General features: G+C 49.8%; 1 protein-coding gene across 2 annotated transcripts in view; it reads right to left on the reverse strand.

Annotated features, from left to right (window-relative positions):
• LOC138580570 (uncharacterized) overlaps positions 1-25,805 on the reverse strand; it is a 257,926-nt gene that overhangs the window by 177,446 nt on the left and 54,675 nt on the right. For both annotated transcript variants that reach the window (XM_069651217.1, XM_069651218.1), the window contains exon 3: positions 3,366-3,579. In XM_069651217.1, the coding sequence (XP_069507318.1) occupies positions 3,366-3,579 (214 nt within the window). The remainder of the gene's footprint in view (positions 1-3,365; positions 3,580-25,805) is intronic.

Genomic DNA, 25,805 nt, shown 5'->3' on the forward strand with positions numbered 1-25,805 from the left:
GCTGGCACCTGTGTACTGATTAAAATGCCTTGCTGCTTACTTCCAAGGACTTGTGAGGGAGGAGACTGGGCATTTCTGTCTGGGTTGCTGCATTATGTTTCAACAAGTCTCTCGTGGCCTTGTGTTATGCACTAGTGGAGCAGAATGAGTTTTCACCAAAGCAGTTTTAACAGAAAGCAAAAGGCAAACGTTAGAAAACAAAATGGCGATTTCAGTCACCTTAAAATGGCCGCACTTTAGTCAAGTTTATGGCTATATATTTCTAATACTAAACACATGAGGCGGTTGGTCTTCGGCCAACAAAGTAAATTGCCTCATGATTGAGGGGTGTCTACTTTTTCTGGACTGACAGGTCTGAGGAGGGCATGTGAACAATGACCCCTGCGCGAGGGATAGCTTTGAAGTGTACATGGTGTTTGGCGCCTTGGCCATTCGCGCCCCTGACAGCACCCCTTGGCAGCGCACATCCACTGGTGCCAATTGCCTTTGATAGTGGAGGGGGGATGGATGGGCCTGGGGCGTGCAGACAAGGCACCGAACACTGCTGAATGGAGACACACTTGATTCACTAAAAAACAGAAACAACCATTGATAAAAAATATGTTGTGTTTTATTTTGTTTCTTATGTTGATGGCACAAAACTACTACACATTGTAAAGGTCTAGTTGCAGCACAGTGAGGGAAAATCCCCTGTACTGACCGCTGTCACTGGGGAAAGTTTCTCTAATGGCACCAACGACACAGGCGGGTGTTACTCGTCGAATGCGGTGTCCAAGCCTACCATGAAGCCACCATGTAAAAGAACGGTAGGCCACCAGCCGGTACCACCTGTGAAAGAGAAAGATACAAACTGTTTTTAAATGACCAAGATAATTGTATTAAACCTTAGTTGTCAATGACAATTTATGTATCCAATGGCATTTTTGCCAGGACAAATGCTACCTAGACACTGCACAATATTGAACGATTTTTATACGACTATTACTAGAGAATTGCAAGACTAAATTGATATTGAAGCTACGAGAATATAGGAGACAACCGTGAAATAGTAGTGGCCTAACTGACATCACAACCAGAGTATACTTACTCGTTACTTGGATTACGAGGGCGAACTGTTGCGCAAAGCTCGTGCATAAGCACCATCAAAATCCTCAACATGGACCGTGTGAGGCAGGCTGCCCTGAAGTCTCGCAGCTCGGTAACGCATTGCGGCCGAGGCTCGCTTTGCGATATGTAGGACAACCATCCAGAGTTTTCTCTGCAGCAACGGTTCTCCGAACCCGGTTGTCATTAGCACGCACCGATTGCAGGTACACCAGGTGGAGACGCCGTCCATGCGACAAGGCTCAGGCTCTTGATCTGTTGAATCGTCCTCCCAACTGTCGTCCAAAGCCCCATCGTTTCCACATCTTTCTCTTTCCAGTAATTCCTCCTCGGAATACTCGGGCTCATACTGGTAGGGCATTATTGTTGCCATTGTGTGGTAAACAAACGAAAATTATTTATAGCGATGGTACTGGTATCTGTTCGCATGGGCTACAAGCAACAAAGGTAGCTCACGAGAGCACAGAAACGAGTCACAGAATACTCAAAGAAATACAGTGTGAGGAATGGAACAGAAAATCTGCTGTAGTGTGTTGTGAAACGGTCTGTTTATACTTATTGAGGAAAGAGGCGTCCTGCCATTTCCATGGTGACCCATCACTAGCTGAAGCGCAGAGAATATTGACACGAGACGTGCTTTGGCGTTGTAAAATGGGCGGTACGCGTCTAGTGATGTCTGGCTCGGGGGCGGGGATATGATTTAGTGCTGCAAAGGCAGTTCACCTAGGGCGACGCGTCAACTGATAAGATTATCACAAGATGGCCGCGCCCTGCTGCCTGATTTTGCTTGTGTTCAAAAGACGAAAACTCTGGTAAGGTGCATAGGAAATGTTTGTACGATCGATCAACGTATGGTTAAAAACACATGGCCGAACCATAGGGACAATAATATTTCTGACCGCACCATTCCTTTAAAGTGGGTCTCACTAATTTCATAAAATGGCTGATGTTATTTTCCACATTTTCAGCTGAGAGTTAGATTTTAAGAAATCAAATCTTGCTCACAAGTGTGTTGAATGTAATATGTTTTCAAAGTAAGGCATAAGCAATCTTAAGGTGGGCCCTAGTTACTCCCTTAATACAAGCCTATGTGCTCTGACAACACTACAGCACACTGTAAACCTATAGTAACATAAGATAGAAAATATATATCTAGGCAAGAGGAAAATCTCTCTTTGAAAAAGAACACAGGTACGATATCAAACCCAAAGAATGGCAAGCGACAAGAGTATGAGATCACCATTGAGTTTTTTTTACTGATATGATTGACCACTGAATTGCTGGAATGTTGGCGTACGATTTAAATTGTGTACCACATGGTCCACTTCATCAGTAATGTTGCTGCCCATCCACCATTTTCTCCTTATGGACTTGTCAAAGAAACTCTTATTCCAGACGGCCATCCAAACTACATTAAAAAAAGCATTTGTGCCCCTATGTAAATGAGGAGGGTGGAATTATTTGTTAAACAGCTGAAAGATAAATACATCTTATCCTCTACATTTATAAAGACAGACCTGTTGGCTTTGCCGGTCATTATTTAATTACAGTATTATGTTTCCATCTCCAAAGCATTCCCCATTCAAATGAAAAAAGGCCTTCAAGTTAGCAGATACCCTATAAAACATACAGTTCTTCAATAACACATGATCACATACAAGGATCTACAATTTATTAACTTTTCTTTGATTGGTTATTGCATTTTTTATCATATAGCCTGACTGGAGCAGGAGCCTGGAACCTGTAGCTCTGCGGATGTTTTGGACTTCGACTCCCATGATTTATCACTTAGCTCTGCTTGCTTGTGCTAATGGGAGTTGTAGTCCAAAGCAACTGGAGATCCAAGGGTTGCAGACCATAGTGTTTCATCATGTGCTGGCAAGGTATTATACATTTTTGCGAATTACGTTTTCGCTTAGTTTTTTACCACAATGTTTTACTTCAAACATTTATTTGGAGTGTTTGGGCTAGGTGTATGGAAAGGGGGAGGGGTAACGTAGGTGCAGGGGATCCCCCCACACCCCACACACACACACTTTTTGTGGCCAAGAAAGTGGTGAAATCTGCAAAACAAATTAGGCGACAATGTCATTCAGCAAAAATAACCTCTGGAAATCTTCACAGATCCTCTAGAAAATGATTCCTGTGTTGCTCCTTTATTTATTTATTTATTGAGGTTATTTGTTATGGTTTCACATGTTTCACCTTAGAGCTGCGACACAGTGCAGATGAAGCCAGCGATTTGGAAACTATAACCTCACCTGGGACTATCAGGTTGGAGTCCATGTCCATGTTCTGGTGACCCACTGGGGCACGCAAAGAGCAGCGGTACATCCCAGCATCCTCCACTTGGACCTCACGAATAATCAGGGACTCATTGGCATCCATCTGAAACTTCCCATCGTCATCTGCCTTCAGGGAGTCTTTCTTTCCATCACTCCTCATGAGCATTGTATGAGGCGTGTTGTTGACTAACTACAGGGGAGAAATTGAAACCTTCCCATCAATGTTATCCATGCAGAAAAAAGTTACCATTAAAGTGTCACCCTGTCAGTTTCAAGGCAGATGTGTGTTTCATCATGTACTTTGTGTTTTATTTGTGTGCATGAACAAGGCAAGGTGCACTGACAGTACTACAGTGCTGATTCTGCACAGTATAAATGTATAGTAACATAAAATAGCAAATATGTATCTAGAGAAGAGGACAATCTCGCTTTCAAGAACACAAGTACAGTAGCAATCAAAGTCAGGCTGATCTATAATCTTGCTCTGACACCGCCTGGAGGTGTTTCATTTTGCACAGTGTGCTCTATCAACATGCACATAGCATAAGAATATATAGAGGGTTATACGCACACCTTAGTTAAAGCGCAGTGGTAGAATGTTGCTTGACTAAGTTACAGGATGTTTATGTAATTAAAGGGTGCAGAGGAGAAAATCATGACTTTGGCACTACAAGTCGCTTCGATAATTGCAAAAGAAAGTAAAATGTCCTCAATTGACGGCCCCTCCCGACCCCTGCCCTGCATATACTGGAAAAACAGTCAATCATTAAAGAAATTCATTTTATAGTTCAATCACGCAAACTCGTAAATGTCAATTTGTAAATGTCGAACACATGAATACCTAAATGAGTAATTGATTGAACTATAAGATGAATTTCTTTAATGATTGACAGTTTTTCCAGTATATGCGAGTGCAGGGGACGGGAGGGTCCGTCAATTGAGGACACTTTACTTTCTTTTGCATATAAACATGCTCTCAATCAATGACTCTATAGCAGTTCTTTATGTCCTCATGCTGGATCAGTGAGCCTCATTCTTACAAGACCTGGACATAGCCAAGTACTGTCCCCAGTGACTGTTCCATTTACCCCCTCCACAACCTGGTCAGATTGTCACTGGAACTCACCCCATTGCAAGAAGCTCACTGCTGGCCAAGAAATCTGGTATCTTATCTGTTGTACGTTTTTTTTTAAATCAAAAAAAGCATTGTTCTTGCCTGTATATAAACACATTAATAGATACTGCCTTATGCACACAGAGGTGAGGCCCAGCACTCCTACTCCCTGAAATGAAGCTGGTATCACCTGGTATAGGCACAGTGGGTCGGGATGCCCCTTCCATGCCATGTTGTGAGGCTGGTAGTGCCATCAAATACCTGCAGAGATTTTGATTGAAGCATTTTGTTAGGGGCACGCCACCACGGCTATAGCCCTAGACCTGAGCTTCTCCAACAGCTAAATCCAGACCGTACGTAGACTAGTGGAGCCTGAAGCCGACCCTAAGATAAACAGCAGACGCCTTCATTGGTGCCCTGCCCGTCCCTTCCAGAATGGCTTGGTCGCACCCTATTCCAGCTGAAATACTCCCATATTGCAGCGTGGACCAGAAGGTTATTGTGAATGGTGGATCAGTGCCTCCATGCCTATTGACTCCGGGAGGCAAGCAGGCCCGCAGGTGAACACTTCCTGTAGCTCCGAAAAGAAACTTTGGTTGATCAAGGGCAAAGGGCAGCACTTTTCACAGAGCCAACAACGTCCAAGAAGATTGAGGGGCCCAAAAATGTTCTAGACTATTCGCAGCAGCTGGGCTATTGGGGTTGGGTTAAAGGAAATTCTCTGGGCAGAATGGGAACATTAGTGTAAAAGTGGCCTCTTTCCTCGAGTAACAAATGGAAAAAGAGTGTGTTCTAAAACAGACGCCTCTATTGCCAAACTTCCAACAACTGACTGGGTACACAAATGACGAATGTGCAGACAGTGTATAACAGCATTGCCCTCACACATGTCCACTGACTAGGTACACCAATAGACAACACGTGCCCAAGGAGCGCATGAATTAGACTGCCAAAAAGGTTGGGGAAGCGCTTATGAGAGTACATTTATTAGGGTGTCAAACAAATGTAATGGAGCATTAATTAGGTCACACAACAGTGTGTTTCTAAATATGAGGCACTGCCACTTTAAATACGCAGAGTAACAAATGCATTTGAACTTTTTGCCACTCATGAAAAGGGAATGTCTGTAGCACATATATCAGACAAAGCTGATTATGTGCCAAATTAGAGACCAGAGGAAGACACCCAGGAATAAAGGCACAACACGCGTTGTGTAGCTCGTGCCCGGAACTGACCTGCCTTCCGGCAGGGCGGGCGCTTTATTTAGGTGCGCCTTACGTTACCGCGCTTGCGGGACGTAAGGCGTACATAACACTGGTGGAAAGCGGACGTTGGGTAATGAGTTGGTGGATTTGGCGGCGGGTGCGGGTATGAGGAAAGGAATGGTTGATGTGAGGATACCTTTGAGTGTGGATGAGGTGAAGGCTGTGGTGGTGAAGCGGGTTATGGATGAGTGGCAGGAGAGGTGGGAGAGTGGGGTGAAGGGCAGGTGGATGTTTGGTGTTCGTGAAAAAGTGTCTGTGAAGGTGGATGCAGGAAAACTGGAATGGAGGAATCCGTTGAGGATAGGGCACGTGGGGCTGAATGACAGTCTGTTTCGAGTGGGGAAGCGTGAGTCGAGGGACTGTGTGGTGTGTGGGGTGCCTGAGATTGTGGGACATTTTTGGCTTGCGTGCGAGAGGCATGTCGAGGAGAGAGAGTTGATGAAGGTTCGGATGTCTGCGCTGGGAGTGGCTGAACTGAGTTGGAAGGCTTTGCTGGGAGGAGTCGGGGTGAGAGGCAGAGAAAGGAGCAGTGTGCTGTTAGATTTTGTGGGGCAGACGGGGCGGTGGGAGGAGTTATGAGAAAGTGAGGGTTGTGTGTAAGATTGGTGGGGTTGTGCACATCATCCTTTTGGATGGGGAAGCGCCTGCGTGGGTCCGCCCACTTTGTGGATAATTAGAAGAAGAAGAAGAAGAAGGTCCAGAGCCCAAACAAAGGGAGCAGGCTATCGCAGCGGTCCATGCATTGCTCTTTCTCTTGTCACGGATTATCTTCGCATCTTTCCGCTCGGTCACTGTTTCCTCTTCCTGCTGTTCATCATCATTGTCTTGCTTCATCTGAACACGTTTGCTGCCCATCCTTTGGCACCTGGCAGATTTCCTTCCTTGAACTGCATGTATGTGCGCGTGGCAGTGATAGCATTCCTGTGGGGTTTCCATTCACTCCTCTATTCTGCATGTGCTGTAGCCTAGTCCTCCCACATGGCTTTGTTCCTAATTCACTTACTTGGGCCCTTGTTCCTAACTCTCACCTTGTTTTTCTTCCAATGTTGTGCAGCTTCTTCCCACCATGGTTGTTTCCTCTAGTGCGGGATTTTCTTGATTTTTTACTCCATGGCATAACACTATTATCAAATAGTTCACCATGATGTCAAGCATGGCGCCAAAATGACAAGAATTCACTCATTCTCAGACTGCCCTAGATAGTCGTTATGATATGATATGATAAGGCATTTATAACGCGCCTATACACAAGTGTTTCAAGGCGCAATGAAGCAAGGGAGAGGAACAGAGGGAAGACAGAGACAACGATCTTACTAGGCCAGGTGACATTGAGTTCATGCAAGTGCAGGCGAGGGGGGGGGAGAAAAGTGTGAGGGGGAAGAGGGACGGGAAGTGCAGTACATAGGATAAATAGTAAATAATAAAAACAATAAATAAGAACAATAAATAAGAAGTGCGACCAGCTGGTGGCAGGTGCAAGGGCAAGTGCAGGCATCAGGTGTCAAGTGCTGGTTGGGGGCTGTAGGGATACTGAAACAACCCCAGAGTGCAAGGGTTGCCAGGAGCGGCAGTGCAGGTGTGCAACTGGCGGGAAGGGGGCATGGGCCCCAGGCAGTGCAGGTGTGCAACTGGCGGGAAGGGGGCATGGGCTCGAGATCAGAGGGTTGCCAAGCGACCAGTACAGTTTCAGTTTCAGCCAGGTGTTCAGCAGGGGAGAGGAGGAGAGAAAGCAGAAGCAAAAATGAAGGTCTTGAGGTGCTTCTGGCGCCGGAGATGGTTCTCCTCAATTTTCAGAGAAGCAGGGAGGCTGTTCTAGGGGGAGGACCCAGCCGAAGAAAGAGATCTACACCAACTCGTTGCTTGGAGAAGCGACTGACCCCGAGGGACCTGGAGGCGGATGAGCGAAGAACCCGAGAAGGAAGATATTTAGGAAGAGAGAGTTGAAGGTATTGAGGCCCCAGGCCGCAGTAGGCCTTGTGGACAATGCAGAGGGTTTTGAACCTAATCCTCGCAGCCACTGCGAGCCAATGCAGAGATTTCAGTCCTGGAGAGATACGATCCCTGGGCTTGAGGCCAAGGACAAGTCTTGCAGTCCTCTTCTGTTAGTTGATTGATTAGGCCTGCACTTGTAGAAGCCTACCTACTCAATGACACAGTAGGTCCTCCGTTGGGTCGAATCTCTTTATGACTCTTTTCACGCCTTCTGTCATCTCTATGCCTTCTTCATTCGTTACTTTGGGCAACGTCTGGAATTCTGTCTAGCTCCTAATCAGCAAGGCCGTCTGGCCCTCACACCCATCTTACAAGCCCATTCGACATGGAAACTTAGATTCCATTGCTTCCGTGGAATTGAAGGGGTTCTGGGTGTGACTGCAACACGGGTGGTGAGGATACCTTGTGGGTCGTATGTTCTGTCTGTCCACTTTCCTGAGCTCTGGATGCTTCGATCAGACCCTTCCTATTACTTCTTCCCAGAGATCTAACTCTCCATTTTCTGGTCATGCCATCCTCGCCGCTATTGAGGCGCAAAAAAACTCCACTCCAGACACGGGAGAAGTGTATTTACATGTATGCTTTATTTATAGAAAGCGTATAAAACCTTGTGTAAGGCTGTTACGCCTTTAATTCACAGCACGCACATTTTCATTCATTTTTTATGGCAGAGAAGAGAGGCGGAACGCAATTTATATTTGCGCCGCTCCCTTCCTCTGTTCCATACAAATACTCCAGCATTTTCATGCAGGTGCAAATGCTGGGGGTTCCCTATAGAGCCCACCAGGTTTTTAAGAAAAAGTTAAGTGTAATGGCAATTTCACTTTTTTTACTCTTTACTTTTACCCACCCTGTTTCAGATGTCCCAGCAGCATGTGAGTGCTAACATTGGTAGTTGTTCTGTACCAATAGGGTGGCCAACTGTCCCGGATTTCGCGGGATTGTCCCACAATTAGGGACTTTGTCCTGCAGTTTGCAGAGTGGCTGTGCAGGACGCAAGTTGTCCCGACTTTCGTCAGGACAACCTGCCTCCAGTGTTGGGGGTGTGTCCTGGCCCCCATGCGTGCCCGTGAGCCCCCACACTAGACAGACCACACACGACACACGTCTATCTAGTTCGGGCTCCCCGGTCGCTCTGCGGCGTCCGGGAACGCTCCGTTTATTTAACTTGCACGCAGCGACATGCAACGTCACGCCGACACTTGCGCGTCCCACACGGGGCAGCGCCACACTCCTCCTTTTTCGGGAGGAAACACAATTGCTTTTATTAAACACTGCAAACCACACACAGAAAATAACACCAATATGATGAGCCCATGCCCCTTTAATGTCAGCCGCCCGGATCCCCTCACTCCGGTGGACTCTCCACATGTCCCAACACGTATTCGCTGAGATAAGCGGGTTTCCCTCGCCCAGCCCTCTGGGGGTACCTCCCGCTTACCTCCGGCACGGGAAGTCCATCAGTCACAGCTCCCCGGACTGGAGAGCTCTGGGCGCTCACAGGGATTCCAACGTCCTCAGGCACCTCCGCCATGTCAGGGTCCAGGGGTGGTTCAGTTTGGGAGTCACCCAGCTTCTTGAAGAAGCTGACGTTTCGGGTGACAGCAGATCGTCCATCCGATGCTGTCACCATGGACCCTTTCACAGCCACCACGTCCAGTGGCTCCGGTTCGTAGGGGAGCGAGAGCTTGCCATGGGGGTGTCTGTTTCGAATGAGCACCTCGTCCCCCGGTTCCAGCCGCTGGGGGCAAAGACCCCTTCGCAGGTTCTCCTGGTCAATCCTGGTCCTCCTATCGGCCTCAACCTGCTGAGTGTCGATCACCCCGGGCTCCTTCTCCCGGACCTCGGGCAGTAGACCCCGGGGGCATCGCCTGAACAGAGCCTCTGCAGGGGCGACCCCGGTGGAGGCATGTGGAATGGTGCGGTACACCCGCAGGAATTGATAAAGGGCGCGTTGGAGGGGCTGCCCTTGTCCCTGAGCAATCCTGAAGGTCTTATTCAGGGTCCGCATCAGCCTTTCAGCGTCTCCATTAGCGCGAGGCCACAACGGGGATATCTTCCTGTGCTTGACTCCGCAGCTCTCCATGAACTCAGAGAACCGCTCACTTTGAAATGGCGACCCATTGTCCGAACACAGAGTCACAGGGAACCCATGGGCCGCAAATATCTTTTCCACCACTACAACCACATGCTCGAAGGCCACCGACTCCACGAACTCCACCTCCGGGTACCGTGAGTACTCATCAACAATTGCGATGAAGTGGGTTCCCACGGCCGTTGACCCAAAGTCCGCATGGATGACCTCCCAGGGGCGGGTCCCCCGGGGCATCGCCTCGATGGTCGGCTCTCGCTGCACGGCGGAAGCCGCCTGGCACCACACACACACCGCCACAAAATCATCCACCCTTCTTTCCAAGTCCGGGAACCAGACTTTCAGCCGCAGCCTCGCCTTGGTCTTGGCGGCACCCTGGTGTCCCTGGTGGGCCAGAGTGATCACCTCCTGTACCTTGCACTGGGGCACCACGATGCGATCACCTCGGAGCAGCAAGCCCGATGTCGAGAAGGACAACTCGTCCTTCACCTTCCACAACTGCTCGAGTCCAGTCTTGGCCTCCTGGGTCCGCCCTGCCAGAGCCTCTCAAAGGTCTTTGCCAGCTTCCTCAGATGGTCCACCTCCGTCTTGGCAAACACCAGAATGTCATCGCTAATGTTGAGGACACCCTCCAGATCGGCGAGGGCGCCCTGTATAATGTTTTGAAATACTTCCGCAGCCGATGACACCCCAAAGCTCAACCTCTTATACCTGTACAGCCCCCGGTGGGTGGTGAACGTGGTTATGTACCGGGATTCAGGGTGGAGGACAACCTGATGGTATCCTGCTCGTAGATCTAGCTTGGATAAAAATCAGGCCCCTTGCACCTCGGCGATAATGTCATCGATAGTCGGGGTGAGGTGCCGCTCTCTCTTGATGGCCTTGTTAGGCAGCCTCATGTCCACACAAATACGAACAGAGTCCGGTTGTTTCGGTTTCCTTGCCACAACAATAGGGGATACCCACGGCGTCGGGCCCTCGACTTTCTCAATAATATCCAGATTCACCAGGTTGTCTAGCTCTTTGTCAACCTGCTCCCTCAGATGAAACGGCACCCTCCGGTGCTTTAGGGCAATGGGTTGTACAGACTCATCGATATGCAGCCTGACCGGGTCACCAGTCATCATCCCAATGCCGTTAAAGAGGCCAGTGTACTTATTGAGCAGGTCATTGATGTCCTCCAAGTACACCGAGTACGCGAAAGTGACAATCCCCAGGGCCTCTGCAGCGGCACAACTCAGTAGAGTGTTGTTGCTCACCGGGGTGACATAGAACCGAGCCTTGATCGTCGAGCCCTCATGCTCCACCTTCGCCACAAATGTACCGTCCAGCGGTATAGGCTCCAGCCCTCCAAAAGCAAATATGCGGGCTCTCGATGTGGCCAAGTCTGGTGGCGGATCCATGGTATCGTAGTGTCCCCTCGCATGACATTGACTGAGGCCCCCGTGTCCACCAGCACCGGAACCGGCGAGTGGTTCACCTCCACCACACACCTTGGCTGCCTCCTGCTCTTCCCTTTCAGGATCCCCACGCTCGAAACAAAGAAAATGTTCTCTTCCTCGTCTTCCTCTGCCTCATCCACCTGGGCCTCCTCCTCACCTTGGTCTACCTGGGCCACATTTGGTGGTCGGCTCTGGCGCGGAGTCCACATCTGGGGCAGACCTCTTAGTACCAACACTGGCAGAGCCGCTCTGCACACTCTTGAGAAGTGGTCCGGCAGGCCGCACCGGCCACAAACCTTCCCCGCTGCCGGGCACTCTGTCGGGTGGGGGAGGTCATAGCCACACTTCTGGCACGACTCCCCTGATCTTCCTGCCCTGTCCCGGGGTCCTCCACCAGGTCTTCTAGTTCCTCTGCCACCCCGCCAGACCGCACACACCTCCTCCGACTTCATCGAGCCTGACCCCGCTTCCATCTTGTTGGCGCGAGCCTCGGCCACCTCATGGCACCGGCCTAGTTCCAATATGCGGGGTAGAGTGAGGCCTGGCTCTCTCAGGACCTGCCTCCTGAGTTTGCCGGAGGAGCATGCCTGAATCAGCATTGTGCGCATCATGTCCTCCGCATCCCCCCATGTGCATCCTTGGGAGAGGCGGCGCAGGCGACCATAAAAGGTGTCCAGAGTCTCATCGTCCTTTTGCTTCGCCGACAACATGACAAACCTTTCATAGTCCACATTGGCAAGGGGCAGAAAGTGAGCAAGCAGGACTGCCTTGGCCGCATCATAAGACTGGTCTACCGGGGTGAGCGACTCGAAGATCTCCTGGACCGCAGGCGCCGCCGAATACAACATTGTGGCCACCATGCTGTCATTGTCTGTCACCTGAGCAGCTCTGAAGTACATGTCCAGGCGAGCAACCCACCTCCTCCACCGAGGCCCCATGCTGGAAGGTGGGGCCGATGCATCGAATTCAGGGATGGGCTGCAGGGCAGCTTGGGCAGCCTGGGCTCTAGCCTGAGCCATGACGGGAGGTCCTTGAGGAGCACCTAGCTGTGCCCCGGGTAAAGCCTGGGGTGCAGGCGCCTGACCCCCTCCTTGCGGGGGCTGATGTGGGGCCTGTTGAGGCTGTGGCGCTGGTTGGTGTCCTAGAAACACTGAAGGCTGTAGGGCCTGCTGAGGCTGTGCCACCTGGTCACCGTCTTGAGGATCTTCAGCAGCTGCGGCAGCCCCACCCTCCTGATCATCAGAGTCACTCATGGGCTTGAGCGCACAGGCACCCCCACCTTGTGTCCTGGGGGCCGCAACTCAATTGCCCCTCAGCACCACACCAACAGACCTCCTCCCCCTCTCCAGGCACAATGGCAATCCAAACTGGGGGAGAGGTGATGATGACTAGTCCCCAAGCTCACCTGGGATCGCTTCCAACCACGAGCCACCAGACGAGAAGAAGAGCATCCACTGCAGCCAACCTCGTGATGATGAAGGAGACAAAGAAGAAGCCACAGCGTCCTGATGATGAAGGGAACAAAGAAGAGCCGTGTCTCCACCTTGCTGCAGGCCACAGTGGTGTGGATGTCCCAAAAATTAAGCTGAGATGGTGGAGTGGACTAATCCGGCCCAGCCATATTAGTCCTTCCCCTAGCTTTCACTCGACGTAGGAATCCCAAAACTGGAGTAAAATACACAAATCAGGCATGGGCATGCAGGTTATGCTGCCTGCAATCAGAATATCCAAAAATTGGACCTGGATCGCTTTCACCCTCCAAACCGGAGCCTGGTGAAGTTCCACGGCCTCATAAACAAAATGGTCACCAGCCGCGTGTACGGTTCGCAGCCACGGCGTGAAACGAAACACTCACGAACGTTCCGTATCATGGAGAAAAATTTCGGAATGCATTTCACCGCTGGGCCCGGGCATCCGCCTACACTTGTCGCCACTGTTGGGGGTGTTTCCTGGCCCCCACGCGTGCCCGTGAGCCCCCACACTAGACAGACCACACACGACACACGTCTATCTAGTTCGGGCTCCCCGGTCGCTCTGCGGCATCCGGGAACGCCCTGTTTATTTAACTTGCACGCGGCGACTTGCAACGTCACGCCGCCGTGTGCGCGTCCCACACGGGGCAGCGCCACATCCAGCAGATCCAATCTGCAAACTGAAGTGGGCATTTACACAGCAGGGCGCTGACTGCTGCCTGCTGCTTTCTTTCTCCAGGCGGCTCTGCAGTACTGGCTCGCTTTGAGCCTACAGGTCGAGCTGTAACTCTCTGACACCTGGTTTAATTGAAATGCCAATGCTTTGTTCCTGGGGTCGTGATGGTCATGTTTGCAGTTAAAAAATGTGACCATCACCTCCCAACGACAAATCATTTGCATTTCAATTAAGGCAGGAATTAAGAGCCATTAAAAAAAATGTACATTAAAAAAGGGACGGCCAAATGTGAATGGTGTGACGTCATCACCGTCTTGTGGGCAAGTGTCCCGCAAAAGACTATCAAAGATGTTGGGAGTTGCATGCCATGGCCATCCGGCAGGCAACCCTGGTGCTATCATTTGTAACATACGACAGGCCCAGTGCCTGTGGGGGGGCTTGGGGCCTGCCCTGGACATCCGGCAGGCCCCCCTGGTGCTATGGGGCATCAGCACCATCGGGGGTGGGTCACAGCCTGCCAGGCCCCTGACCATGCAGACCTCTGCCACCGTCCTGGCACGAGGGTCCCACAGCATCAGGGCCTGCAGGCCTGGGCCTCCACGTGTAGGCCTGCAGCCTACATCATTAAATGAGACATGGACTCAGGAGCTCCTCTTCTGGAGTCTGCAGCCGTTCTGTCTCACGTGCCTGAAGGGGCTCCTTTTATTAGCTTGGGCCATGACACAGTCATGGCCCATCTTAAAGGGGCAATACACGTGGAAGAGACACATCCCCTTAAAGGGGCAATGCACATGGGAGGGTCACCCATAACAAAAGAGTTAGCTACCCTATGTACCAATAATCTCAGGCCTCTCTCCGGTGAAGCGGGAGGCCTAAAAAGTATACGCAGGCCAGCGCGGACCTTCAGCATGGAGCGCAGCAAAGAAACACACAGCACGCAGGTATGGTGCATAAACCCGACTGCCTTTGCTTACGCAGTTCCGGTGACTCCTTTATTGTGAAACCCCGCCCCGATCACGTGACTCGTCTCTCCCAGTGCACGTGACATCACAGTAGTCACCTGCATGCAATCAACACTTTGTACCACATGACCCTGCACGCCAGATGTAAAGATGAGCTAAATTCTCCCGGTTGGGTACAAATACTAACTAAAGAAATAAACACCATTAGAAAGGAAGAGCCAGTAAAAGAATGCACCTGGAAACCCCTTGAATGTTCTCCACAGAAGTAACTGTGCCAAGTAGAAACCACTGCAAGTTCTTTCCCATTCATGCCTCATCATTATCCCACACTTGAGGGCAGTGGTCCCGGCAGGACCCACTGGGCACAGCACGAAAGGCGATATGGAGGGTGCTAGTGCTCAAAAACGAAATGCTCTCTGGGAACTCATGAGGTGCCCAAGCAGCCCCCATCAATGTCTGCCATCCCTTGCCACATCCAGGGTACATAGTGTGCACAAGGTATCTTATCTGAGATAGCGAGTGAGAGAGAGTGAAAGAGAGTTTGGCACCAGCAGAATGAGAGGGTGTAAACGGGAGCTTTCTGCTGAGGCTCAGCGTGTGAGGAGGAGGCCAGGTTGTGCCTTTTAGACCTTCTTTATGACCTTTCATAACTCATTATGCCTTGCCATGCCTTTGCATTCGTTTCCAGGCATTGTTATACCGTGTTGTGCTTTTTTTTTTAGCGTATATTACTAGATGTTATATGTTATTAATGCCTGGCATTGCAATGCTGGACTGCCCGTGTGGGTGGGACAAACACTGATATGCAAATGGTTATTCCTCCTTTGTGAAAGGTACACTGAGCTAAAAGCAAATGCTGCAGACTCTCAAAGTGGGAAAAACCACAGAACAGGGTATCATGCCATGTTCTTTCTGGGAGGGGCACCTGCTACCTTTTTAAATCTGCCGGGCTTCCTGGGTATCCAGCGCCCAATCAGGGAAGGTGGAAGGCGGGAACAGGGGGGTAAGGGAAGGGAGGGAGAAGGGAACAAGAACGGATGCAGGGGCACGGGGAAAGCACTTGCATTGCTAATTAGATAATTAAATATGGCAAGATAATGGTAGCGTGAATACCCATCTGATGAGCCAAATGCATGTAGGCTCAGTAAGTACTGTGCTTGTGCTTCAATGACTCAATAGTAATGGAGGGGACCTATATGAAAAAAAAACTTAGATTGCTAGAACTAAAACGCCACCTATATGGATTGACTGGGTGGTACTAAAGCACCACATATGAAACAAAGACTTCTTCTGCCTTCACAATGACTATTATTGCCTCCCTCGGTGCTGCTAAAGTGCCACAGATGAGTCAAAACGGGCAAATTAATGACAAATAAAAGCCATGGTCTAGGGAAGTTTGCGAGGAACTTGCGGTTGGTCACCCTGAGTTACCTAGGGGAACCCTCACGTGGACCCCTTACTCACTGTTCTCAGAGAGACACAGCTCCACCTCACTGATGAGGCCCAACAAGGCTGAAATACGTGTATGGGGTTTCTGTCGGTGCTCTTGTTCCAAGGAGGTTTGCCTGGCATTTCGGTGCTGGGCTGCCCTTGTGGGCGGGACAAAGACTGATATGCAAATGGGTTTTCCTCTTTTGTGAAAAGTACAGCGAGCAAAAAGCGCTGGCTGCGGACTCTCAAAGTGGGAAAAACCACAGAACAGGTTATCATGCAATGTTCTTTCTAGAGAGGGGCGCCTGCTACCTTTTTTGTATATTAATAGATGTTACACTATGCCACACTATGTAAGTTCATGTTATGCCATGGCGCAAATTCATGGACACGCAATTTGTAGTCAATTATCCGGGAAATTCCTTTGGGAAATATATGGACCCTCATAGATATTGCAATGGCAGCATCCCTAACAGGCTGCACTTTGGGGGGATGATAAAATGCAGCCGGACAAGCACCATGCATTAGCAACTACCATAGCCAAACACCAAACACACACCACATCGCAAACACACAAATAGCAGCTGCAGCATTGCCATTCTGCCAAGACCACCAAGAGGTCGTCTAGTATGTTCTGTGGATTTGGCATGCTAGTCCTCTTGCAATGTCATGGAAATGATCATTTGAATAATATACATGTGAGAAATGTTAACCATGTAGCAATTGTAGTAGTAGTAGTAAAGTAATAGTGCACATTATTTACTGAGCCCCGAAACGTCTTACAGGCAAGCCAGTATCCTGGCGCTAACTAAGGTAATTATACACACAGGCAAGCCAGTATCCTGGCGCTAACTAAGGTAATTATACACACAGGCAAGCCAGTATCCTGGCGCTAACTAAGGTAATTATACACACAGGCAAGCCAGTATCCTGGCGCTAACAAAGGTAATTATACACACAGGCAAGCCAGTATCCAGGCGCTAACAAAGGTAATTATACACACAGGCAAGCCAGTATCCTGGCGCTAACTAAGGTAATTATACACACAGGCAAGCCAGTATCCTGGCGCTAACTAAGGTAATTATACACACAGGCAAGCCAGTATCCTGGCGCTAACTAAGGTAATTATACACACAGGCAAGCCAGTATCCTGGCGCTAACAAAGGTAATTATACACACAGGCAAGCCAGTATCCTGGCGCTAACAAAGGTAATTATACACACAGGCAAGCCAGTATCCAGGCGCTAACAAAGGTAATTATACACACAGGCAAGCCAGTATCCAGGCGCTAACAAAGGTAATTATACACACAGGCAAGCCAGTATCCAGGCGCTAACAAAGGTAATTATACACACAGGCAAGCCAGTATCCAGGCGCTAACAAAGGTAATTATACACACAGGCAAGCCAGTATCCAGGCGCTAACAAAGGTAATTATACACACAGGCAAGCCAGTATCCTGGCGCTAACAAAGGTAATTATACACACAGGCAAGCCAGTATCCAGGCGCTAACAAAGGTAATTATACACACAGGCAAGCCAGTATCCTGGCGCTAACAAAGGTAATTATACACACAGGCAAGCCAGTATCCTGGCGCTAACAAAGGTAATTATACACACAGGCAAGCCAGTATCCTGGCGCTAACAAAGGTAATTATACACACAGGCAAGCCAGTATCCTGGCGCTAACAAAGGTAATTATACACACAGGCAAGCCAGTATCCAGGCGCTAACAAAGGTAATTATACACACAGGCAAGCCAGTATCCAGGCGCTAACAAAGGTAATTATACACACAGGCAAGCCAGTATCCTGGCGCTAACAAAGGTAATTATACACACAGGCAAGCCAGTATCCAGGCGCTAACAAAGGTAATTATACACACAGGCAAGCCAGTATCCTGGCGCTAACAAAGGTAATTATACACACAGGCAAGCCAGTATCCTGGCGCTAACTAAGGTAATTATACACACAGGCAAGCCAGTATCCTGGCGCTAACAAAGGTAATTATACACACAGGCAAGCCAGTATCCTGGCGCTAACTAAGGTAATTATACACACAGGCAAGCCAGTATCCAGGCGCTAACAAAGGTAATTATACACACAGGCAAGCCAGTATCCTGGCGCTAACAAAGGTAATTATACACACAGGCAAGCCAGTATCCTGGCGCTAACAAAGGTAATTATACACACAGGCAAGCCAGTATCCTGGCGCTATCTAAGGTAATTATACACACAGGCAAGCCAGTATCCTGGCGCTAACAAAGGTAATTATACACACAGGCAAGCCAGTATCCAGGCGCTAACAAAGGTAATTATACACACAGGCAAGCCAGTATCCAGGCGCTAACAAAGGTAATTATACACACAGGCAAGCCAGTATCCTGGCGCTAACAAAGGTAATTATACACACAGGCAAGCCAGTATCCTGGCGCTAACAAAGGTAATTATACACACAGGCAAGCCAGTATCCAGGCGCTAACAAAGGTAATTATACACACAGGCAAGCCAGTATCCAGGCGCTAACAAAGGTAATTATACACACAGGCAAGCCAGTATCCTGGCGCTAACAAAGGTAATTATACACACAGGCAAGCCAGTATCCAGGCGCTAACAAAGGTAATTATACACACAGGCAAGCCAGTATCCTGGCGCTAACAAAGGTAATTATACACACAGGCAAGCCAGTATCCTGGCGCTAACAAAGGTAATTATACACACAGGCAAGCCAGTATCCTGGCGCTAACAAAGGTAATTATACACACAGGCAAGCCAGTATCCTGGCGCTAACAAAGGTAATTATACACACAGGCAAGCCAGTATCCAGGCGCTAACAAAGGTAATTATACACACAGGCAAGCCAGTATCCAGGCGCTAACAAAGGTAATTATACACACAGGCAAGCCAGTATCCAGGCGCTAACAAAGGTAATTATACACACAGGCAAGCCAGTATCCAGGCGCTAACAAAGGTAATTATACACACAGGCAAGCCAGTATCCTGGCGCTAACAAAGGTAATTATACACACAGGCAAGCCAGTATCCTGGCGCTAACAAAGGTAATTACATACACAGGCAAGCCAGTATCCAGGCGCTAACTAAGGTAATTACATACACAGGCAAGCCAGTATCCAGGCGCTAACTAAGGTAATTGCATACACAGGCAAGCCAGTATCCAGGCGCTAACAAAGGTAATTATACACACAGGCAAGCCAGTATCCTGGCGCTAACAAAGGTAATTATACACACAGGCAAGCCAGTATCCAGGCGCTAACAAAGGTAATTATACACACAGGCAAGCCAGTATCCAGGCGCTAACAAAGGTAATTATACACACAGGCAAGCCAGTATCCAGGCGCTAACTAAGGTAATTGCATACACAGGCAAGCCAGTTTCCAGGCGCTAACAAAGGTAATTACATACACAGGCAAGCCAGTATCCAGGCGCTAACTAAGGTAATTGCATACACAGGCAAGCCAGTTTCCAGGCGCTAACAAAGGTAATTACATACACAGGCAAGCCAGTTTCCAGGCGCTAACAAAGGTAATTACATACACAGGCAAGCCAGTATCCAGGCGCTAACTAAGGTAATTGCATACACAGGCAAGCCAGTTTCCAGGCGCTAACAAAGGTAATTACATACAGAGGCAAGCCAGTATCCAGGCGCTAACAAAGGTAATTACATACATTACACAAAATAGTTAAATAACAATGCAAATAATACAATGTAAGAGAGACTCAAGACTAAAGTACGTAAAAACAGTGTTGTGCCTCAACAACTTTAGCGTTTTCTTATTAAAGTTTAGCGAACATCAAACGCCAGGAATCTTTATTCTTACTCAGTCCCATTTGTTCTGCACTCTTGGTCCAAATGGATGGAAGGCACCTGTGACAGTCACCCAGGACTTCACTGCGCACCCCACGAATCCAATACTACCAACTCACCTTCCAGACTCCCACCCATGCTGGCCACCCATCCCTTCACAGCACCATAAGAAAGAAACACTCTATGCCAAGCATCCTTGACCACAACCTCGAAGAACATGACATGGGCGCACAAGCCTGACTCCACAGATGGACACTTGCTGCCAGACATACACACCCCAGGGTCTGCCCAGGCGAGGCATCACCAGTGCCGTGCCTCTAAAAACAGCTATATGCTTATCTGCACACAGAGTCCGGTGCCTTCCGATGGGCCTGCATCTGAGCTAAGGTCTCCCCAATTAACTCCGACCGACCCCATCTTCTGCAGGTCCTTAAGCGTCAAAAAGGCCATGAAAATGGAAGAACCTTCACTATATAAGATCCAGTAACACAACACATCATAACAATAGAAACGCTAATATAGCCCAATCATTGTGTACAGACAGTAATATAAAATGATCAGAACTCCAAAGGTGTTTCAATAAACGTAATTACTTTATTGCATAAAGTACAAATGCTTTGGCACATGCGGGTGCCTTTTCGGCTTTTCTTTGCACTGATTTGTGGCTCTGTTTCTCGCTGTGGCTGTGAACTGCTCATGTTTTGGATTCACACCTTGACTGGAGGTTTTACAGGGGGAGCTGTACAGGTTTTGCAAAGGGAGCTGGGACTGCACTGAGGAAGGGTGGTGCAGGGAGTGCTGTGTAGTACTGATGAAACGACTACTGCTCTGCAGGAGTACAGGGAGGAGTAGTGGCTAGACCGCCTATTTAGCCCCACACTGCTACTAAAGGTGAAACAGGCACAGACCGACAGGTATTCCTCTTTCGCCTCGTTTGGTAGCGCAGGCCGAGGGCAGGCTATATCTTCACAAGGGTTATGAGCTGATAACAGTAGTAACCCAAACAACTTAAGTACAATGGTCCAAAATAAGGTTCAATAAAAATATAGACTTTCAATCAAACAATAAGATGTAATCAACAAATTAGGCAACACTGCAACAACACACCCCTATAAAAAAAAAAATCTGAGAATGCAGACTTTTGTCTAAGGGCATACTGGGTAGATGAGCAGCTGTGTTCAGACAATAAGATTGGGTAGCAATGTCAATATTCAATGTTCTTGAAAGAGAAAGTTAGAGAAAGAGGCTTTATAGTCACTATAGTAGCAACAGTGAATCATGGGCACAGGGCCTCTTCACAGTATTGTTATTATTGTCTTTGGGGGGCACAACAGCACAGAGCATGCTTATTGGGACTTTAGCTGCAGTCGAGCAGAGGTTGAGACATTTTGAGTTGATGCGATCCTGCTGGCTATCGCGGACACGTCAGTTCGATGATTCGGGCTCCTGAAGAGTTGAGACTGTGAAACAATGTCTTCCATGGTCCGTTCAGCAGCCGAGTCGGTGGTGAGATGGTTTCTTCTGCTGGGTTATGTCCCTGTTCGAGATGGCCAGTGAATGGCTTTAAGCAGCTTATGTTGCTCCAATGAAGGTTGAATCTGTTGTCAGCTTGCTAAAGACAGTATTTGACAATGGGTTGAACTGGCGCCTGGATAGCTCGACATGCAGCAAACAATTTGAAGTTTGGGTAGAGTGCTAAAAGCAGCAATGCATGTCCGGTGGTGGCTCGAATGTGTCGAAAGTGGTCAAACAAGCTGAAATGTGTCTTGAGGCAGCGAAACAAGATCCCAACTGTTTCTAGGCTTCTGGGTTGCTGGGTGTCCCACTCCAGGGGCTCCAGAGTAAGGTAAGTCCTTCAGTTCAGAACTCCCACTCCAGGGGGCTTGGTTGGCACCTACAGAAGGTTGTTCACCTCCAGTGAACAGGAGCCTGGTGCAGTTCGCAGAGAGGCCTTGGTCCAGCAGCAGTTCACGCTCAGTGTTCCCTAGGGATAATTGGGGGATGGTTCTTGCCTCTGCCTTGGATGCCTTCTGTCTTCACTTAACTGTTGGAGGACTGAGGAATGGACTGCACTCCCAATACAGGTCCAAAATTGAATCCCTCTTCTTCTCTTGATAGTCAAAGATGAATCAAAGAAGGAGAGGATATCCTCTCATTATAAAGGCAAAATGTCACAGGGGATTGGACCAAATAAAACCTTCTATAGGGGATCTAATCCAGGCTGTTGTGACAAATGTCCTTTTCCTTCTGATATTATACCCAGAGTACTTTGTTCTGCAGGAAATTGGGGGACAATAAATGGTAGAGAGCCCTTAACCAAGATGGTGGATCCCCCTCGCCTAACTTACCCTTCTCTCTGGGCGTTTCTCTCTGGGCGTTGCTAGAGGGTGGCTGGGGGGGCTATAGCCCCTGATCTTTTGGTTGTAGCCCCTGATAGAAGCTCAGGGGCTACATCCAAATGGCTAGATAGCCCGGAGTCCCGACAGTCCCGACATTAGTGTAGCCCCAGATCTTTTGCAAGCCTAGCAACACCCCTGCTCTGGGCTACTCTAGCCCTAACCATTCCTGCTGACTTTAAAGGGACTACAGAGGTCAGAACCCTGGTCTGAGTGAGGCGTTGTTATGACAATGCTGCCTTTGAAGCATCAGTTCCCAGGAGACTTCCTGAGGGGGTGGGGGTTTCTGTGCCAGGGGAGGAAAGTGTTGGTCTTCTTCTGAGGGATCAAAAAGGCAGTACCCTGACCATTGTCCAACATGGCAGCTGTGGAGACAGTCGGACCAGACATCAGCACACATCAGTCCTGCCATAGCTGCCATCTTGCACCCAGGTTGACACTGGTATGCCACCAAACTGTTGTTTCCAGATAATTGCGTGCTCTCAGTAGGCTTATATTTAAAGATTTGTGTGCCACCAGACTGACTAAGGCATTCAATTTATTACATCTTGGAACAGAGGCGCAGAGGATTAAAATGCCACCTCTACCAGCAGCTGTCAGGAATGCACATGTAACCTTTGAAACTGCCCCATTGCTGGAGAGCCACCAGGGGGCGCAGAAATGTGCTGAAGCATCTGCGTCGGTCCCATCCTCCGTGGTGGTAAAAGGGACTTGAGCCCCCCTAAAGCCCATTGGTGAGACCCTTAGACCGCCCTGTGCTAGCTGAACACCTGGAGCAGTTTCTGGGAGCACCCTGGATCCCCAGCCCCTTCAACGGCAAAACTACAGTGCCTTGCAGAGGAGACGGAGCTCCCAAGCACTGTGACCTGCTTCTCAGCTCCATGCGGAGAACACAAGAGCCGCAGAACCAAAACGCTGCCGGCGGGCCGAGGGCCGCACAGGGGTAGGAGATAGCGCTTGCCACTGCACACAAGACTATTCAGATCGCCTGTGTGGGCTGAGAGGCCAGGAGTGGCCTGTGAAGTGGAGGGGCGCGCATCCCTGGGTGCTCCAGGCGCCACCTCACCCCCCATGGCCTGAAGATCGGTAAGCGCCCTGACACGCCGCGTGGCGGCTAACCCAGAAGGTGAGGAGGGAGAGGCGCCGGGGTGGTGAGGACCTCGCCATCCTCCCTTCCATCCACTGTCGCAATCTTCGTGACTCTGCCCATGGAGGCAGGGCCGGAGGGCAGTGAACGAGGAGCATCGGAGCAGTAGGGCCTGTGAGCCTGCTCCCAATGACTGTTGGGAGCCCCTCTTCCTCGCCCCCGATCACGATCACTGAGGAGCCCGGGGAGGCGAATAATTAGCAGCAGCAGCCTACAGGGAGCCTCCCACCCAACGAGATACCCTGCGAAGGAGAGCTCCCCTCTCGCTCATCTGAGCCTGCAACAGGAACCTTGGAGAGCAGAGACTGCATTGTCGCAGGTGGGGGGAAGCTTGCCCTCATTTTGAGAACTCCAACTAAGATGAGCAACCCCACTGATTCCTTATCCTGCGCCCGAGGCTCCTACTGAAGTGGGCCAGGGGCCCACTACTTCCCGCCCAGGACCGTGGTGTGGCGCGGGTTGGCCCTGCACTTCACCTCGAGCACACTCCTGCGCACCAAGCCTAGGAGCCTCCTTTACAACGCTTATCTGATTTGGGGACTTGACACCACAACATTGTTCATGTGACACACCACATTACTTTCCTCAAGAGCTAGGAATCCCCGGGGAGAGACCCCCTAGGGAAAGCCATGCACCTAGCCCCAGGCCCCAGTCAGGGAAGCCTGCTTCTCAACCGCCGAGCCCCCGGGAGACCCCAGCTGATCGCCGCCCGAGCCCCGGGGTACAGCAGTGACCCGCCCGTGGACCCCGCTACAGATTTATTCACTTGTTGGTGTCCTCCTCTACGCTCCCAGTGTAGCCTCCAGTGCATGAGAGGCAGCAAAGTTGTCACCCTGGTGTCTTTGTAGAGCCCTTCTAATGGTGTGGGACCTCTGGTTGTCAACCACTTGGTGTACTACGGGCCTGCAGACTCTCCGAAGAGTCTTCCACACACCCCACAGAACTGGTGTTCATTGAGATTTTTAGGGAGAAGGGATGACAGTGAGCTGCCCCCTGCCCACCGGCAGCCAGCTCCTCGGCAGAGATACACCCTCTGCCACACAGTAAGTCCCTCAAAGTGTCGATATAGGACTGGGCACACTCAACATCTTGGTGAAACTCCACGGGGAGTGTTGGAGGCCATCCGACTCCCCTCCAGCAACCAACAAGAAGCACCCCTTGGCAGGGCCGGCCCGTTAATTTAGGAGGGCCACCTGTGCAATAGCTATTAATGAGCTGGGCTGAGTCCCTCAAAGAATTCCACCACGACCCCCCACCTTCCCCGAAGTAAACCAACATGCCAAGCTCTTCGCAAGCCGAAGCAGACGAAACTCAATCAGTGAGTAAAGGCATGGCGGGCCTACAGGACGAGATAAGGGGTTTTTGGCCAGATATAGGCAAATGCTTGGATGGCTTGGATAAAAAAGTGGACACTATGGATGACCAAATTCAAGTGCTCGAAGCAAATCGAACCTCGGTCGATCTTTTGGATACCCAGATTGACGTGCGCCTCTCGGAGTTGCAGAGAAGAGAGGAGAAGTGTGCCTTTAAGACGGATGACCTGGAAAATCCGGAACACCATAACAACCTGAGGTTCCTGGGATTCCCAGAGCGGGAGGGTGAAAAACAAAGCGACATCATGAGATCTGTCAATGCAGTGGTTAGAAAACTCTTTGACGAAGGAAACACCAATGAACCTATGATCGACAGAGCCCACAGAGCAGGAGCAAGCATCAGGGGCCGCGGTCAGTGCTTGTAAGATTCCACTACTTTTCCGAGAAGGGCAACATTTTGGACAAGGAAGAAAGGCCCGATAGAGTGGGAACACTCGCACATAACTGTCTACCAAGACCTCTCAACGTTTACCCTGACAAGAGGAAGGCTGTGTGGGCCCTTAAAAAAATGGCTCCTGACTAAGGGAGTGCAGTACAGATGGGGATTCCCTTTCTCCCTCTTCTTCGAACACGAGGGATACAAATTCTCCTTAATCACTGAAGATGATATACAGAGAGTAACTCAGGAGCTCCTGAGCGACTCTTCCCTGGATGGCAACTCAGAGATCTTTGGGAGAAAGCTGACGGAATCCCAGAAAGCTAACGGCTTTGTTGATAGACGCTGCATCCGTGGCAACCGAAATCTTAGGAAGCTGACTCAGGTTTTCCCGCCAGCTCTCAACGGCTAAGAATGGCTTTCAAGGAACACATGGAGACCCAGGGTTCTCTGAGCTGCCCGGGCCCTTTGAAGAAAGGTGGTTTGGGCCTGAGATAATGAATCGGGTGGGATCCCGCCATGGCCTGGCTCAACTTTGGACTGTGGGCCGGTTTGGATTATTTAGGCTACTTGATGCCGGAGCCAACAACATTGAGATGAGGCTATGATCCTGGGAACTGTGTTTGTTTTCTAATGTATCGGCGGGTGTACATGTTGGTCCTTAGCTTAGAGCTTAACGGTAGGCGGGGGGGCTCAGAGGCAGTATTTGGTTTTTCATGTTTGCCCGGGGGTGGTAGGGATTGGTGGCCTTGCAGGCAGGTCCAACGTTGCAGGCAGTCCAGATGCTCGGGCGGGGGGGGGAGTATGTTAGGGGGTTTGTTGTTTTTTGTACTGTTTCTCATCTGTTACAAGCT

The sequence above is a fragment of the Ambystoma mexicanum genome, chromosome 3p (genome assembly GCF_040938575.1).
Source record: "Ambystoma mexicanum isolate Mex_15411 chromosome 3p, UKY_AmexF1_1, whole genome shotgun sequence".
NCBI lineage: Eukaryota > Metazoa > Chordata > Amphibia > Caudata > Ambystomatidae > Ambystoma > Ambystoma mexicanum.